The sequence below is a fragment of the Corvus moneduloides genome, chromosome 5 (genome assembly GCF_009650955.1).
Source record: "Corvus moneduloides isolate bCorMon1 chromosome 5, bCorMon1.pri, whole genome shotgun sequence".
In the NCBI taxonomy this organism is placed as follows: Eukaryota; Metazoa; Chordata; class Aves; order Passeriformes; family Corvidae; genus Corvus; species Corvus moneduloides.
The window spans coordinates 72,448,479-72,462,743 of NC_045480.1; the positions used below are offsets into that span (position 1 = coordinate 72,448,479).

General features: G+C 61.0%; 2 protein-coding genes and 2 long non-coding RNA genes across 4 annotated transcripts; 2 read left to right on the forward strand and 2 right to left on the reverse strand.

Moving 5' to 3' along the window:
- Positions 1–1,106: 1,106 nt before the first annotated feature.
- On the reverse strand, positions 1,107–5,759 carry GC (GC vitamin D binding protein). Its single transcript, XM_032109809.1, has 12 exons — positions 5,636–5,759; positions 4,496–4,565; positions 3,932–4,064; positions 3,635–3,846; positions 3,304–3,436; positions 3,095–3,189; positions 2,698–2,827; positions 2,397–2,599; positions 1,988–2,120; positions 1,778–1,875; positions 1,465–1,597; positions 1,107–1,381 (listed from the first exon to the last, which is right to left on the reverse strand). Exons 1-12 carry the CDS (start codon positions 5,742–5,744, stop codon positions 1,328–1,330), a joined length of 1,503 nt encoding a protein of 500 aa, XP_031965700.1. The 5' UTR covers positions 5,745–5,759; the 3' UTR covers positions 1,107–1,327.
- LOC116444426 lies at positions 4,000–6,646 on the forward strand. Its single transcript, XR_004240305.1, has 3 exons — positions 4,000–4,090; positions 4,452–4,591; positions 4,693–6,646. It is a non-coding gene; the product is annotated as an uncharacterized LOC116444426 (long non-coding RNA).
- Positions 6,647–10,187: 3,541 nt separating this feature from the next.
- Positions 10,188–12,271, forward strand: DCTN6 (dynactin subunit 6). Its single transcript, XM_032110052.1, has 7 exons — positions 10,188–10,271; positions 10,413–10,477; positions 10,558–10,663; positions 11,297–11,385; positions 11,582–11,629; positions 11,733–11,875; positions 11,957–12,271. Exons 1-7 carry the CDS (start codon positions 10,249–10,251, stop codon positions 12,053–12,055), a joined length of 573 nt encoding a protein of 190 aa, XP_031965943.1. The 5' UTR covers positions 10,188–10,248; the 3' UTR covers positions 12,056–12,271.
- On the reverse strand, positions 12,151–14,197 carry LOC116444548. Its single transcript, XR_004240382.1, has 2 exons — positions 12,798–14,197; positions 12,151–12,686 (listed from the first exon to the last, which is right to left on the reverse strand). It is a non-coding gene; the product is annotated as an uncharacterized LOC116444548 (long non-coding RNA).
- Positions 14,198–14,265: the final 68 nt, after the last annotated feature.

Here is a 14,265-nt window from a genome sequence, read left to right on the forward strand (position 1 = left end):
GTGATTTGTGTTGCTTTGAGCAGCAGTTGAGTATTTTTGGGTGGCTTTTCCCCCCATAAGCAGTGATGGTGTCACACAGCAGAGATGTCCTTGGCTGGCTTAATGGCATTTCTCCAGTTTTCCTTGGAATCCCAGAAGGTCGCAGTAATTGTTAGCCCTTACCCTGCACATCCAGAATTTGAAGGATGCAAGGGTGAGTACAGGAGTGAGATGTGGGTCACTCACCCCAACAGAACAAGGTGAAACCCAACTTATTAATTGGAAAGAATTAGAAATTAATATTTTGGAAAATAAATGCCAAAGGCAGGCTGTAACATGAGGATGGTGGGTGGATCCAGTGGCTTGGCATCAGTGGTTTGCTGCTCCATTGCAGCAGGTCCAGTCCCAGCTCAGTGGGATCCTTGGGGGAAAAAAACCCCCAAAACCAAGTTGTCTTTTCTGTCTAGTTCGGTACCCCAAAATAAGAGGGGCTCTTGCAGGAGATGGACAGGAGCCCTGCCAGCCAAATCCATCTTGTTTCTCACACTACAGGGAAACTCAGGAGTGATCCAGGGGCTGCCAACGCTGCCCTGGATCACTGTGGAGTCCTGTCTCGAACGGGAAGTTCTTGGGTTTGGCTCTGTTTTATCGCTCTGGTTCATCTCTGCGCACTCAGGTGTCCTTATCTGCTTCCCTTGGTGTATTTGTTGTACACAAAGCTGCCACATGTGGGCTCGGGGGATTCTCCTGTTGTTTTCTGGGCTGGGTTTGCCATCCTCCTGCCTCCCAACCCGGGGCTGCTTCGTCCGTAGCACCCCCAAAATCCTGCCCGTGCTGGGGAGGGCTCGCCTGGGCAGGTGGGGAGACTGCAGGGGGGGCTGGGGGTGCCCAGGGCCCCCTCTCAGGTGAGGGGCTGTTGCCTCCAGGTACCTGAATACCCCAGTCCCCACAGACCGCTGTCTTTGAGGGTATTTGAGGAGGCTTTTCACTGGTTTTGCTCAGTTTTTTCGAGCTTTATCTCCCAGGATCAGGGCTGGGACCTCTTCCTGCCTGTGGAGGCGCAGCTGTGCCCCTTTCCCACCCTCCCCACCGCCCCGAGGGTGCAGAAAGCCGTTCCAGCAGCAGTGTGAGGGGACTGTTCTTGTCTTTATTTTGGCTGCAGGAGTACAAGGGCGGCAGGGAGCTGTGGGCTCGGTGACACCTTCCATCTGCCGGACGGCCTCCAGCCCCGCTCCCTCGTGCTCCCTTCCGATGTCCCCCGCTCCTGTGTGTGCGCAGAGCTCAGCCTCGTGGTCCCCTCCATCCGTGCACGCCTGGAGAAGCGATCCCTGCTGCCGGCACCAGCCCCCTATCCCAGCAGGCAGGACTCCTGCTTGCACACTTCTCCCAGCCCCGAGCTCACCTGGAAAAGGAGGGAAGAGCCGAGGGGCAGCCCCGGTGTGGGGTCTGGCCCCGCAGCAGCGCAGGGAGCGGGGGGGGCCGTACCTTGGAAGCGCAGAGGAGCGGGGGAGAGTCCGGGAGGCAGCAGGTGGAGGCGAAGGACACTCGCTGCTCCAAGAGCCGCTCCAGCTGCGGCGGGCTGGCCTCGGGCTCCGTCTGCGTCAGGCTCTCCCGCAGCCTGCGGCGTGGGGAGCGGGGTTACAGCGGGAACCGTGCCGTTCCAGACCCACGCGGCTTTTGGGGAGGGGGGACGCACGCGTGGGTGGCTCCGTTTTGCATCCTCAACATTTTGGACGGATTTTGATTGCATCCACTGATCCAGGTGGGGTTTTTTTGAGGGGGGAAGGCAAAGGCTTACCTCTTCTTGAACTCAAGGAAAGGCAGCTTGTTGTACTGCCCGCAGAGCTGGCTGGCCTTTTCCACCAAGGGCGGCAGCTCTGCTTCCATCCGCTTGCGCTGGGGGAACAGTGTGGGTGTCACCAGGCTGGGAAAAGCCTCTGCAGGGATTTGGGAAACACGGGGATGAGGGGCAACAGGATGAGCCCCCAGAGCCCCCTCCACCACTCACCTTGCTGTCCAAACAAGCAGAGGGGTCCTTGGTGGAGCAGCATTCCCCGTGGACTTTCCCAAAGGAGTCGTAGAGCTTGGCAAGAACAGCGTCAGGGAGGCTGGGATGCCTCCGTGCCAGCTCAAACAGGGACCTGGAGCGGGAAAACGAGGGGTCACGTGAGGTTTTATTATGGGTGCTGCTCAGAACGGGATGGGGGCTGCTTTTGGCATCTTTGTGCAGTCCCTGGGGCTGCCTGGTGGTACAAATTCACCTGAGGGAATTGAGGATGCTCCCCTGCTTATCCCCATAATAACCAAAGCACGTAACAGGGTCAGGAACTGCTTGGACTTGATGATCTTAGGAGTCTTTTCCAACCTAAATGGTTCTATTCCATGACTGCACCCTGGCTGCCACGGGTACCACTCACCTGGTGGCATGGAGAGCCCCCTCCTTGCCACACAGCTCCTTGTTGGTCGGCTCTGATGCCTCTGGCAGCTTGGGAGCCGGCGCTGGGGGCAAGGCCAGGATGCAGAAATGGTTTTCCATCAGGTTTTTCCCCTTGCAGCAGTCGGCAAAGCGCCCGTCCCGGGCCGATAGCGCGGCGCAGACTTTGGCCGTGTGCTCCAACAGCTACAGAGAGGAAGCAGGGGATGTGCAGGTCCCCTCACCTCCCTGAGCTCCTGCTGGGACTCAGGAGCTGGTTTGGGCTGGGCTCCAGGCTCCCCTACCTTCTTCTGCATGCAGTCCTCGGCCACCGAGTCACAGCACTGGGAAGACACCTCAGCAGCGTCTTCTGCCAGGGGGAGAAGGTCCTCGAAGGAAGCAGTGGGAATCTTCTGAGCCAGTGAGGCCAGGTAGCTGGGGAGCACAGGGTGTGTGGGGGCTCAGGGGACTTGGGTCCCCCTTCCCAGGAAACAGCTCTGAGCAGGAGTGAGGGAGGAAGGGATGGGGAGCACAGGGCTTGCTCTGCGCCTGTGCTGTGCACGGAGCATCTCCAGGGATTGACACCAGAACTAAAGCTTATATTTCTGAATGCTGCCTGCCAACAGGATCTGCAGCAGGAGAGAGGAACCCCCTCCCAGCCCAGCCCCTGTTCCAGGACGGAAAGGCCATTGCCCCCTGTACCTGAAGCTGACTTTGTCCTTCCCATACACCGAGAAGCGGGAGCAAATCCGGTTTGACGTCAGGGTGAGTAGGGAGAGGGTTTTCCTCTCCAGTTTCTGCCACAAAAAGAATGGAAATGTCTTCCTCTTCCCAGGGCCATTAGCACAGTGCTTGCCCGGCTCCCTGGGTAGTGAGGATGGGGGCAAGCCTCACACTCCAAAGGGTCTCACCTCCTTCAGGAAGCAGGCAGTGGGTGCAGGGGAGATGCAGCAGGTGGAGACCATGGAGAGGAAGGTCCTGGTGGAGCCCAGGAGCACAGGCAGGGGAGCCTGGCTGTAGCTGCTGGAGTACTCGTACAGAAACCTGCGGCAGAGGTGGGATAAGGAGACCAACCGCCTTGGGATCAGGGGATTGGGAGCAGAAGTGGCGTTTGGAGGTGTGTTAGGGTTGTCCAGGGATGGGAGCCCTCTCCAGGCGCCACCTCAAGCTGTCAGCTCATGGCACTGGCCGGTGCCAGCGCCCACCTGGGCTCAGTGGGATGCTATCCCCACCCTGGCTCACCTATCCGCAAATTCCCTGGGATCCTGCCGGAAGGCCTGGCAGAGCTCCTTGTCGGAGGGCTGGAGGTACTGGGGCAGCGGCTGAGGCGGGTGCCGCAGGGCAGCCAGGCACAGCTTCCGCTCCAGCCCCTCATGGGCACAGCACGCGGCCGTGCCGGGATGCGCCGGGAAGGGCGAGTCCGCACTGCAGGATTTGACCGATAGGGCCGTGGACTGCGGGAGGGAGAGGACATTATGGCCACCCCGTCCCATCCCAGCTCCGGTTTGGGGTCCATTACCCGTTTTTGGTCAGCCTCACCCCGGCATCGTAGCAGGAGGGGTCAGCCCCGTCGGCACAGCAGGTCTCGGCCAGGGAGACGATTTCCCGGACGAGGTGGCCGATCTCCTCGAAGGTGCCATTGGAATATTTCCGGCTGTTGGCGATGATGGTCCTGGGAGCGAGGACAGGGAGAGCCAGGTGAGCCTTTCTCTTCAATCAAAAATCATGTTACAGCACTGCTCTGCCCAAATGGGGTTTAACACTGCTGGCTGTGGTGCTGCAAGAAATAACAGCATATTCCTTGGAAAACAGCCAGGAAAGAATTGGAACAGCTTCCAGACTGGGGGCTGCCACTTACAGGGGATTATGTGTCAGCTCTGCTAGAATTCCTAATTATTAAAACTTAATCTGTTTTGAGGAATTCAACAAAGAATTAAACTTTTCTCCTGCGAAGAGCAATCAGAGACGAGGGGTTGAATTGCATCTCCCCTTTTGGGTGACTTGAATCCATCTTCCCTTTTCCAAGATCTCTATTTACTGTTTTTTGTTCTTGGCTCAGGTGCCAAGCATCCTGGGAGGGCACCAGCAGCAGGAGGTACCTACAGGGTTCGGAAGTTCTCCTTCCCCAGCATCCTGTACTCCTGGCAGACTTTCTCCCGGACATAAGCTCTCCCTGAAAGTGCAGGAGAAGGAGGAATTGTGAGTAGGGAACAAGGAATACTCTGCCACCACGGAACACAATGCTTTATTCACTGGAGGTTTGCTCTTCTTTTCAATCCATTACTTCTTTTTCCAAGTAGGATTTGGTGGTCCCTGGGGAGACGTTGGCACAGCTGGTATGCGAGAAGCATCCCTGGTATCCAGGCTGCTGTTCCAGCTCTGCAGCCAGGGAAAGGGGCAGGGAGAAAACCCGCTCTGGAGCTGGGAGAGCTACAGGTAAATCACATGGTAGTTTTTGAGTATGGAATATGTGGGCTTGGTTTTTCTGGCAGGGCTGGGAGCTCTGGGGCTGGGTCCACGGAGCAGCCAGCATGAAGACATTCTCAGCAATGCTCTGATCCCTAGAAAAATGCGATCGATTTGTGTTACAGACTCTGTGGGGCCAGACTTTGGCACCAGCAGGGTAAACACTGATATCGGTGTTTCCTGGGATTACAGTGTGGGGCAGGGTGACCTCCACAAAATCCAGGGGTTTGGGCCAGGCCACTGAGGGTGACATCACTCTGGTGGGAAGGGAGAGTTGCCAAAAAGGGGAAGCCATGGGAGAGGCAGGTCTCTTTCCTGGCAGGAACGTCGGCTGTCGGTCCCAGCTTGTGGCATTTCTGTTCAATTCCAGAAAGCGGTGTGGGAGAGAGGTAAATTTTAGGTGTTTTTTGGCAGGTGGGTGATTCCCTGTGGAGCTGGAAAGGCAGCAAAGGGCGGCAGAGCATCGTTTCCATCAAGGGGGGAGCTTACAGAGGAATGGTGTTTATCGGGGGGGCAGGAAATGCCATTTTCCTTCAGAAGGAGGAGCCGATCCCTGAAGCTCTGTCCTCTCCCCCTCCCACCTCCTCCAGCATCACCCCCAAGGGGCATCCTGGATACCGAACCATCCTCCCACCCCTCCCTTTCCTCTCTGGTCCTGCCCAGCGGTTTGGCTGCAGGCTGGGGAGAGGGGAGGCCACCGGAAACCACTGGAACTGAGGCCCCAGCCCCGTGCCCCTCATCCCAGGGGCCAGCAAAGCCCCAGGATCACGCCCTTACCTCGGTGTGCCGCCTGCGCGGTGGCCAAGAGGAGCAGCAGGGCCAGAGCTGCCCTCATGTTGGAGCTGGCTCCCCTCCTCCTGCCGGGATGCAGCACCGGGAATCCCATCCCGGTGTTTATATGGGGGCAGTGTCAGCAGCCGGGAGAATGATTAATCCCAGAGGGCAAGCATCCTTGGCCTGCCTCCTGGGGCCTGGGTGCCGGCGCTGCCGAAATCCAACCAGTTTAAATCATTAACTTGGGAAAACAGGGATGGGTGGCCATGAAACCTCAGGATCTGTGAAGGATGCTGGGAGCAACGTGAGTGACAAGAGGAGAAAACACATTCAGTGCACCCTGTGAGTGCAAAGCTCTGTGTACTCGGGACAATATCTGATCCTGAGGAAGGAGCCACACTTTTTTTTGGATGCCAGCACACCAAACCTGCTGGTGCTGCTGGGAAATGCTGGCTGTTATCCCGAGAAGCTCCAGCTGTCCACATCAGGTTTCAGTCCTGCCACTGCTAGGCTGGGGTCTCTGGCCTTGCAACCCGAGCCCACATTTCTGCTGGGAGTGTTGTAGAGCTCTGTGGGGTCTCCCTACACTGCAGCTTTCCCTTTGTCCCTAGAAAAATGAAAATTCAACATGTTATCATCTGTAGGGTCCAAAGACAAATCTGGGAAGAGGAGAAGGTCCAGCTGAAGTGATCTTCACTGGTCCTGCCTGGGGAATAGAGGAGAGGGAAGCAAATATGGAGGGGATGGAGATCCAACTGCTGCAGTGAGACCCCTGGCCCCCAAATCTGCTCAGCTTCCCCATGCACCGTGCACTTCCCTTGAGAGCAGATGTTCCCTCTCAGAGGGATGAAGACAGAGGTGGTTTTTATGGAAGAACTCAACTTTTTCTCCCAGTGGTCTGCACTGACAGTGAGCTGCAGCTTGGAACCAGATCCTGCCGATGCAGGAGATTAACAATGCCCTGTTCTCGATGTTTTATGTATGAAAGGTGAAAATAAATAATTAGGAACTAATGGAATGGGCTCTGCTCCTGGAAAAACTCTTCTGGATGAACTCTTCCTGTCCTGCTTTCATGTCTTGGCCGGGGTCGCTGGGGCTCAGCGCTCACGGCCGCTCTCGGTGCCGGTGGGAGCCCCCCGCCCTGCCCGTCCTGGGCGCGGTTCCGCCTCTGCACCGGGGAACCTCCGCCGCTCTCCAAAGCCCGGCTCCACGCCGGCCGGAGCCGGAGCGGCAGGGCCGAACTCGGCCCCAGCGCCCGCCCCAGAGCGGCTCCTCCCGCCCGCGGGATCCGGGTCCCGATACCAATCCCGGTCCCGATCCCGCCTCGCCCGCCCGGGACCCCCGGCGGACCCCGGCAGCGCCCGGCCCCGCACCCCCGGCCCCGCACCCCCGGCCCCAGTCGCGGCAGCGCCCCGGGCTCGGCGCGGTCCCGGCCGGGAGCAGCCCCCGGGCCGGGCTCGCACAGCGCCGAGCGAGGGTCCCGAGCGCCGGCCCCGGGACGGACACGGCCCCGGGACAGCGGGGCGGGGACACGGGGCGGGGCGGGGACACGGGGCGGGGCCGGGGCGGGTGTGAGGGGCGGGGCCACAGAGCGCGGGGCGGGACTGGCACAGGTGTGAGGGGCGGGGCCGGCGCAGGTGTTCGCTGTTCCGGGCACAGGTGTGCGGGGCCCCAGGGCGGCTGCGCGGGGCGGGGCCGAGGGCATTTAAACCCCGGAAGCCGCCGCAGCCGCCATTTTCTCCCCAGCGCTCGGCCGTGAGGTGCGGAGGTCTCGGCCTTCCACCTCTGCTTCTCTCTGCCCCTTCTTTCTTTCCCGCCCTTCCTCCTCCCCTCAATCCCCCCTTCTCTCTGCTCCCCCCCAATGCCCCCTTCCTCTTCCCCCACCTGGCCTCCCCCTGCGCCCCCTTCTTGCCCTGCTACGCACCCCAACCATCCCCACCTCTCCTTCCTGCCCCATTCTTCCCTGTTATCCAACCCGACACACCCTCTGTTCCCCCTCTACCCCTCCAGACTCCCCCTACTCCCTCTTTTTCCCCTCGTCCTTCCACCCTCCCAACCCATCCCGACCCTGCCTCCCCTTACCCTCCCCTCCTGCCCCCTTCTACCGTCCCTGTTCCCCTCATCCCCCCTTATTGTCCCTATGTCTTCTTTATCTTGCCTCTCTCTCCTTTATCCCCTTATTTCTCCCTTGTCCTCTCCCTGTTCCCCTTTATTCTCCTTCTCTCTCCCTTATCCCTTTCTCTCTTCCCCCGCAGCCGCGGGGTTCGGGGCGCCGGATAATAAAGCCCAGAGGGCCGGAGCCCGGCGCCCCTCGCTTGAAGTCCCCACACGGGGCCGGGCCCGCTGTGCGGGTCCCCTCATGCGGTTCACAAACACCGCCCGACACCGCCGGGGCTCCGGCTGTCCCCACATCACACTGGGGGCTCCCGGGGGGGCCGGGGGGTTTAGGATGGGCCCCCTCCTCAGGAGGGGGTCCGGGGGGGTTTAGGATGGGCCCCTCCTCAGGAGGGGGTCCGGGGGGGTTTAGGATGGGCCCCCTCCTCAGGAGGGGGCCCTGGGGTGGGGTGGGGAGGGTTGGGGGGGAGGGAGGGAGGGGAGGGAGGGCCCCCTCCGGAGGGGGGGGTCCTGGGGAGGGGTGGGGGTGGGCCCCCTCCGGAGGGGGGGGTCCGGGGGGGGGGGGGTCGAGGGGGGTCCACCCCCTCCTGGCCCCTCCCACCCCGGACCCTCTCCTCCGGACGGGGTCCATCCCGACCCCCCTCCCTGGGACCCCCCTCCTCCGGACAGGGGTCCGGGGAGGAGGGAGGGGGGGGGACAGGAGAAGGGGAGACTGCTGAGAACATTTTATATTTATGGTGCAGAGTGACGTGACCCCCTCTGCTACCCACCCCTCCCTCCCCCCCCGGCCCCTGTCCGGAGGAGGGGGTCCCAGGGAGGGGGTCGGGATGGACCCCGTCCGGAGGAGCGGGTCCGGGGTGGGAGGGGCCAGGAGGGGGTGGACCCCCCCTCGACCCCTCCCACCCCGGACCCCCTCCTCCGGAGGGGGCCCACCCCCACCCCTCCCCAGGACCCCCCCCTCCGGAGGGGGCCCTCCCTCCCCTCCCTCCCTCCCCCCCAACCCTCCCCACCCACCCCCCGGACCCCGTCCTCAGGAGGGGGCCCATCCTAAACCCCCCCGGACCCCCTCCTGAGGAGGGGCCCATCCTAAACCCCCCGACCCCCCGGGAGCCCCCAGTGTGATGTGGGGACAGCCGGAGCCCCGGCGGTGTCGGGCGGTGTGTGTGAACCGCATGGGGGGACCCGCACAGCGGGCCCGGCCCCGTGTGGGGGCTCAAGCGAGGGGCGCCGGGCTCCGGCCCTCTGGGCTTTATTATCCGGCGCCCCGAACCCCGCGGCTGCGGGGGAAGAGAGAAAGGGATAAGGGAGAGAGAGGGAGGATAAGGGGGACAGCGAGGGTAGAGGGGGGCACAGGAGAGCATGAGGGAGGTTAAGGGGAGCCGGCGTCGAGATGGGCAGGGAGGATGAGAAGAATAGAGGCAGGGGTCAGGGTTTGTAAGGGAGTGAAGGGGTATAAAGGGAGGCCGGGTGTGGGGGAGGAAGGTGTAGGTATGAGACGTAGAGGGGGAGTAGAGGGGGGCTCGGATGGGGTAACAGCGAAAACAGGGGGAAGGAATGGAGGAAAGAAGGAAGGAAGGAGTGGGGGGTCGAGGTGCACAGCGGGGCAGAGAGAGGGAATGGGGAACTTGGGAGGAGGGGGAGAGGGGTAAGGGGTAGGAGGGGGAGGAAACAGGGATAGAGGGGAACCTCACCTGGGCCCCACCAAAGGAGCCCAGACCCGCCACCGCTGCCCCCACCGCGTCCTGAAGGCGCAAATGGCGGCGGCGGCCCCTTCCGGGGTTTAAATGCCCTCGGTCCCGCCCTGCGCAGCCGCCCTGGAGCCCCGCACACCTGGGCCGGCCCCGCCCCGCCCCGCACACCTGAGCCCGCTCCGCTCACCCGGGCCGGCCCCGCCCCGCGCTCCGTGGCCCTGCCCCCCGGGGCCGGTACCCCTCACCTGGCTGGGCTCTGTCCCGAGCCCCAAAACTCAGGGTTTGGGCTCAGTGAGCAAAGCCTTAAACTGCCTGGATGAGCCTCCTTTCGCCCTCCGCAAACAGGACTGGAGGCTGTTTCGCAGCCCTAAGACTGCCCAGGTGGGGCTGGTTCCAAGGGCCAACAACGCAGCACTTTGAAGCCCCCCCCCCAAAAAAAAACCACCCCCACAGGACTTTGTCTCCATTTCTGAGGGAAAAAAAAAGCCTGATTTATTTATTTCAGGACCTTAAAACAGGCCAAATGAGCCTGGTGCCCACAAACATGGGACTTGGTGTCTGTTTCTCAAGCACGAACACGCAGGACCCTCTCTGAGTCCCCAAACACGGGCCTCGGTCTCTGTTTCCAGGTGCTCGGCTCAGCCTCATCCCTTTCCGAGCCCCTTTCCTCAGCTGGGGCGGGCGGTGCCAGCCCAGCACCTGCCGGGGCTCCCGGAGGAGCGGCGGGGGCCGGGCGGTGGCGCCGCCGGGGCCGGGACCGCCCGCGCAGCCCCGGAGCTCCGCCCCGCGCAGGCGTCGCTGGCCGCCGCCATGGCGGAGAAGGCGCAGAAGAGGTGAGTCCCGCTCCCCCCCTCGATCCCTCCCGGTTTCCCTTCGATCCCTCCCACAACCACCCCGGGACGCGGCGTCCCCTCCCCGCATCTCCGCCCGGTCCCTGGGCGGATCCCCCGTGACCGCCCCGTCGCTCCCCGCAGCGTGAAGATCGCGCCGGGCGCCGTGGTGTGCGTGGAGAGCGAGATCCGCGGGGATGTGACCATCGGTAAGGGCCCTGTCCCCGACCCCGGCCCTGTCCCCCCCTGCCGGGTGCGGGCGCGGGGTGACGCCGGGCTGTCCCCGCAGGGCCCAGGACTGTGATCCATCCCAAGGCCCGCATCATCGCCGAGGCGGGGCCCATCATCATCGGAGAAGGGAACCTGATCGAGGAGCAGGCACTCATCATCAACGGGTCCGTGCGACACCCGGGGGGGGCTTAAAACCCCGGGGAGGTAGAGTTTACTAAAAAAAAAATCACCCGATTTCGTGGTTTTGTGTATATGTGTGGTACTATGGCTTGGGGAGAAGCTATAGAATCACAGAATTATCAAATGTTAAGTGTTTGAAGGGACCTTAAAGATCATCTCATACCACCCCCCCTGCCACAGGCAGGGACACCTTCTACTAGACGAGCTTGCTCCAAACCCCATCCAACCTGGCCTTGAACACTTCCAGGATTGAGGCAGCCACTCTTGCCCTGGGCAACATATTCCCTGTCACAGACGAGATTTTCTTACATATATCTAACCTAAATTTCCCCTTTTTAAGTCTGTGCCCATTACTCCTTGGTCTGTCACTCCAGTTTCCTGAGAAAGAGTCCTTCTCCAGCTTCCCTGTAGGCCCCCTTCATCAGCAACTGGATGGTTGCTAAGTCCCCCCTCCAAATCTTTCTCAAGCTGACAGAGTAGAGGAATCTTAATCCTAAGTAGTCTCAAAATTCCCACAGTCCAGCTGAATTGGGTGGGATATCTGTGGCTTCAGAGCTGCCACACAGGACACTGGCATCTTGATCTCAGACATGGAAATCTGTTCTTCCTTCTTGCAGGTATCCAGAAAATATAACCCCGGAGAGCGAAAATGTGGAGCCCAAGCCCATGGTCATCGGCACCAACAATGTTTTTGAGGTCGGGTGCTGTATCCTTGCTGTGTAGTGACAAACCACCAGACACACCGTGCTTCTGGATCCCTCCAGGGGGAAGCATCTGTGGGCTCTGTCGGGGTTCAAATAGCCCAGGGTGGGCTGGGTGGTGGTTTGAAAATGGCATCAGGGGTTTTCACCTGTTGAAAAAAAGCAAAGCATTTTACAGCTGTACTTAACCCAGACCTGTAGATTCCCAGGCGATGAAGGTGGGAGACAACAACGTCATTGAATCCAAAGGTAATTCTCAGCTTATCGCCTTCGGCCCTGTTGAGATTTTGCTCCTGTAAACGCCGTGGGGATGACTCTCACAGGGATTCCCCTCTCTCCCTCTCCCTGGCAGCGTTTGTTGGCAGGAATGTGATCCTGACGAGCGGCTGCATCATCGGGGCCTGCTGCAACGTGAACACCTATGAGGTGATCCCGGAGAACACCGTCATCTACGGGGCCGACTGCCTGCGGCGCGTGCAGACCGAGCGGCCACAGGTGCGTGTGTGACACGGGGACACGCTGTCACCTCCCGCCCCCCTGAGCCTGTTCCCTCACCTCGCCTGCCTCCCTTTCCAGCCCCAGACACTGCAGCTGGATTTCCTCATGAAGATCCTGCCCAACTACCACCACCTGAAGAAGACCATGAAAGCCCCGTCCACGCCTGTCAAGAGTTGAGCATCCACCTGCTGCTTCCAGTGCCGGGTGTTTGGTCCTGGGAAGCGCTACACACTCCGGGAAGTCCCTCATTCCATCAAACCATTTCTTGCTTGTTTGTGTCATTTATTTATCTTCACCGGGAATCTCGGACCTGCTTTGAGTCTCTTGTCTCTCACGCATTAACTCTATTGTTCGTGCTGTTTTGGGAATAAAATATCCCCCGTTCTGCCGTCCGAGGGAACCGCAGCCCTTTGACTGTGCGGGGTGCGGTGCCTGGGTCAGCCCCGGTGCCACCTCCCCGCGCCTCCCCCGTCGCGCCGGCAGAGGGCGATGTGACCCCGCGCTCCGCGGGGGTCCCGGCCCGCATCCCGGATCCACGCGGACCCTGGGCCGGGAAAGGCTCCACGGACCCGGTGCCACCCTCTGCCCCTTCCCCCGAAGGCTGCTCCCTGCTCGGATTCCCTCCCAGAGGACCCAGAGCAGAGCTGAACCTTCTCCACTCGTTCCACTGGAGCCTCGGGACTCGCCATGCTTCCCAGCCATCCCCCCAGAGTCCCTAGCTGTTCACAACTTCCCCTTCTATCCCTGGATGACACAGTCCAGCGTCGTGTCCCAGCACAGATGGACATCGATGCTGCAGCAGAAATTCCTGTAGGAAAGAGAGATGGGGGAGAGCATCAGCAACCACCACAGAGGAAGCCCAGGACATGGGGCTTTGGGTTGGGACCAGGGGTTTCAAGGCAAGGAAGCGGCGCAATACCCGCTGGAGCCAACTGGATTTTCACTCCAAGTCCAGTTTCATGGCTACCAAGATTCCAAACCTCCCCTTTTTCCGGTTTGTGATTCCAAACTGGGTTCCGGCGCTGATGGGGAACTGCAGCTCTTCCCCAAAGCTGAGTCCAAATAAGGGTTGTGAATAGTGTGAATATTGTCTCGCCTGCTGTCCAGCCAGAGCTTTTTGTGGACATGCCCGTGGAGGGGGAGGAAACAACGGGAGATAAAACGCATCTCCACATTCTCCCTCTGCTGAAAACCTATCCCGAAAGCCAGAGGCTTCAGCAGATTTGGGTGACTAGATCAGTCCCTGTGCTCTAGATTCCCTCTGGGAGTCAGCTGCCCTTGTAGCCAGACACTTCCCGCTCCCACAAATCCAGCTGGCGCAGCTCATTTCCACCTCCTCCCGTCACGAGAGGTTCTGCCCTGTAAATCGCTGCTGCGGGGAGGCTGCAAACCTGTGGGTGGCCAGGCAGTGTCCCCTGGGCAGCCGGCAGGACACGTGGGCAGCTGCCCCCAGGTCTGTTTCGGGCGGTGAGCTGCAGAAAGGCGAGCCGTGACCTTAAGTGCCCGTTGGGAACGAGCCCTGTGCCATGGGCAGGATGTCCCGGCGTCACCTCCGGTCCCCGAGCATTGTGCGGAGGCAGCACCTGGTCTGGACACAGCTGCTGGTCTCCACTCCGAGGGTCTCCGTCACGCTGCTCCAGAGCCAAGTGCAGCCCTGCGGGACCGCAGCCCCCTCCGTGGGGCTGTGCAGGGCTGGAACGACCCGACACGGAGCACTAGAATGAGGTGTGCACGATGCCAGGCCCAGCGCAGACTCAGCAAAATCCCAGCCTAAGCATGAAGCCTAAATGCAGTCCCCGGGCCAGGCAGGGAGGGGTTGAGCCCTCAGGTGGGGCTGGTTGAGGTGATGAACCCCCACTGGTCCCTCCACTGCCCCCAGCCCTGCATCGGGTGTCCCCAGCACTGTCCCCTCCTCTGCCCCACAGCCCTGATGCATTCACGTCCCTGGGACTGTGCCCCATGTCCTCAGCCTGTGTCCTTGTCCTGTATCCTTAACCTTGCGTCCTGTGTCCCCAGCCTATGTCTCATGTCTCACGTCCCAGGACTCTGTCCCATCTGCCCAGCCCTGTCCTATACCCCCAGCCTGTGTCCCATGTCCCTGAGACTGGGTCCATCTCCTTGTCCTCTGTGTCCCCAGCCTTGTATCCGGTATCCCCAACCCCATGTCCTAGACTGTGTTCTGTGTCTCCAGCATTGTCCCGTATTCCCAACTCTGTGTCCTGTGCCTTCTGTCCTGTGTCCCCAGCCTTGTGTCTTATGTTCCCGGCACTGTCCCATCTCCCTAGCTCTGTGTCCCGCGTTCCCAACCCCGCAGCCACGCGCCCCCTCGCCCACCTCCCGTATCCCCGACCCTGCGCTCCTCCATCCCCCCGCGCCCCGGTCCGTCC

Coding starts and splice junctions, on each gene's coding strand:
- DCTN6 (XM_032110052.1), top strand. CDS start 10,249: ATGGCGGAGAAGGCGCAGAAGAG. Junction 10,664..11,296: donor CAGGCACTCATCATCAACGG/GTCCGTGCGACA, acceptor TCCTTCTTGCAG/GTATCCAGAAAATATAACCC. Junction 11,630..11,732: donor CAACGTCATTGAATCCAAAG/GTAATTCTCAGC, acceptor TCTCCCTGGCAG/CGTTTGTTGGCAGGAATGTG.
- GC (XM_032109809.1), bottom strand. CDS start 5,744: ATGGGATTCCCGGTGCTGCATCCCGGCAGGAGGAGGGGAGCCAGCTCC. Junction 3,437..3,634: donor CCCAGGGAATTTGCGGATAG/GTGAGCCAGGGT, acceptor CCTCTGCCGCAG/GTTTCTGTACGAGTACTCCA. Junction 1,382..1,464: donor CGCTCCTCTGCGCTTCCAAG/GTACGGCCCCCC, acceptor CTCCTTTTCCAG/GTGAGCTCGGGGCTGGGAGA.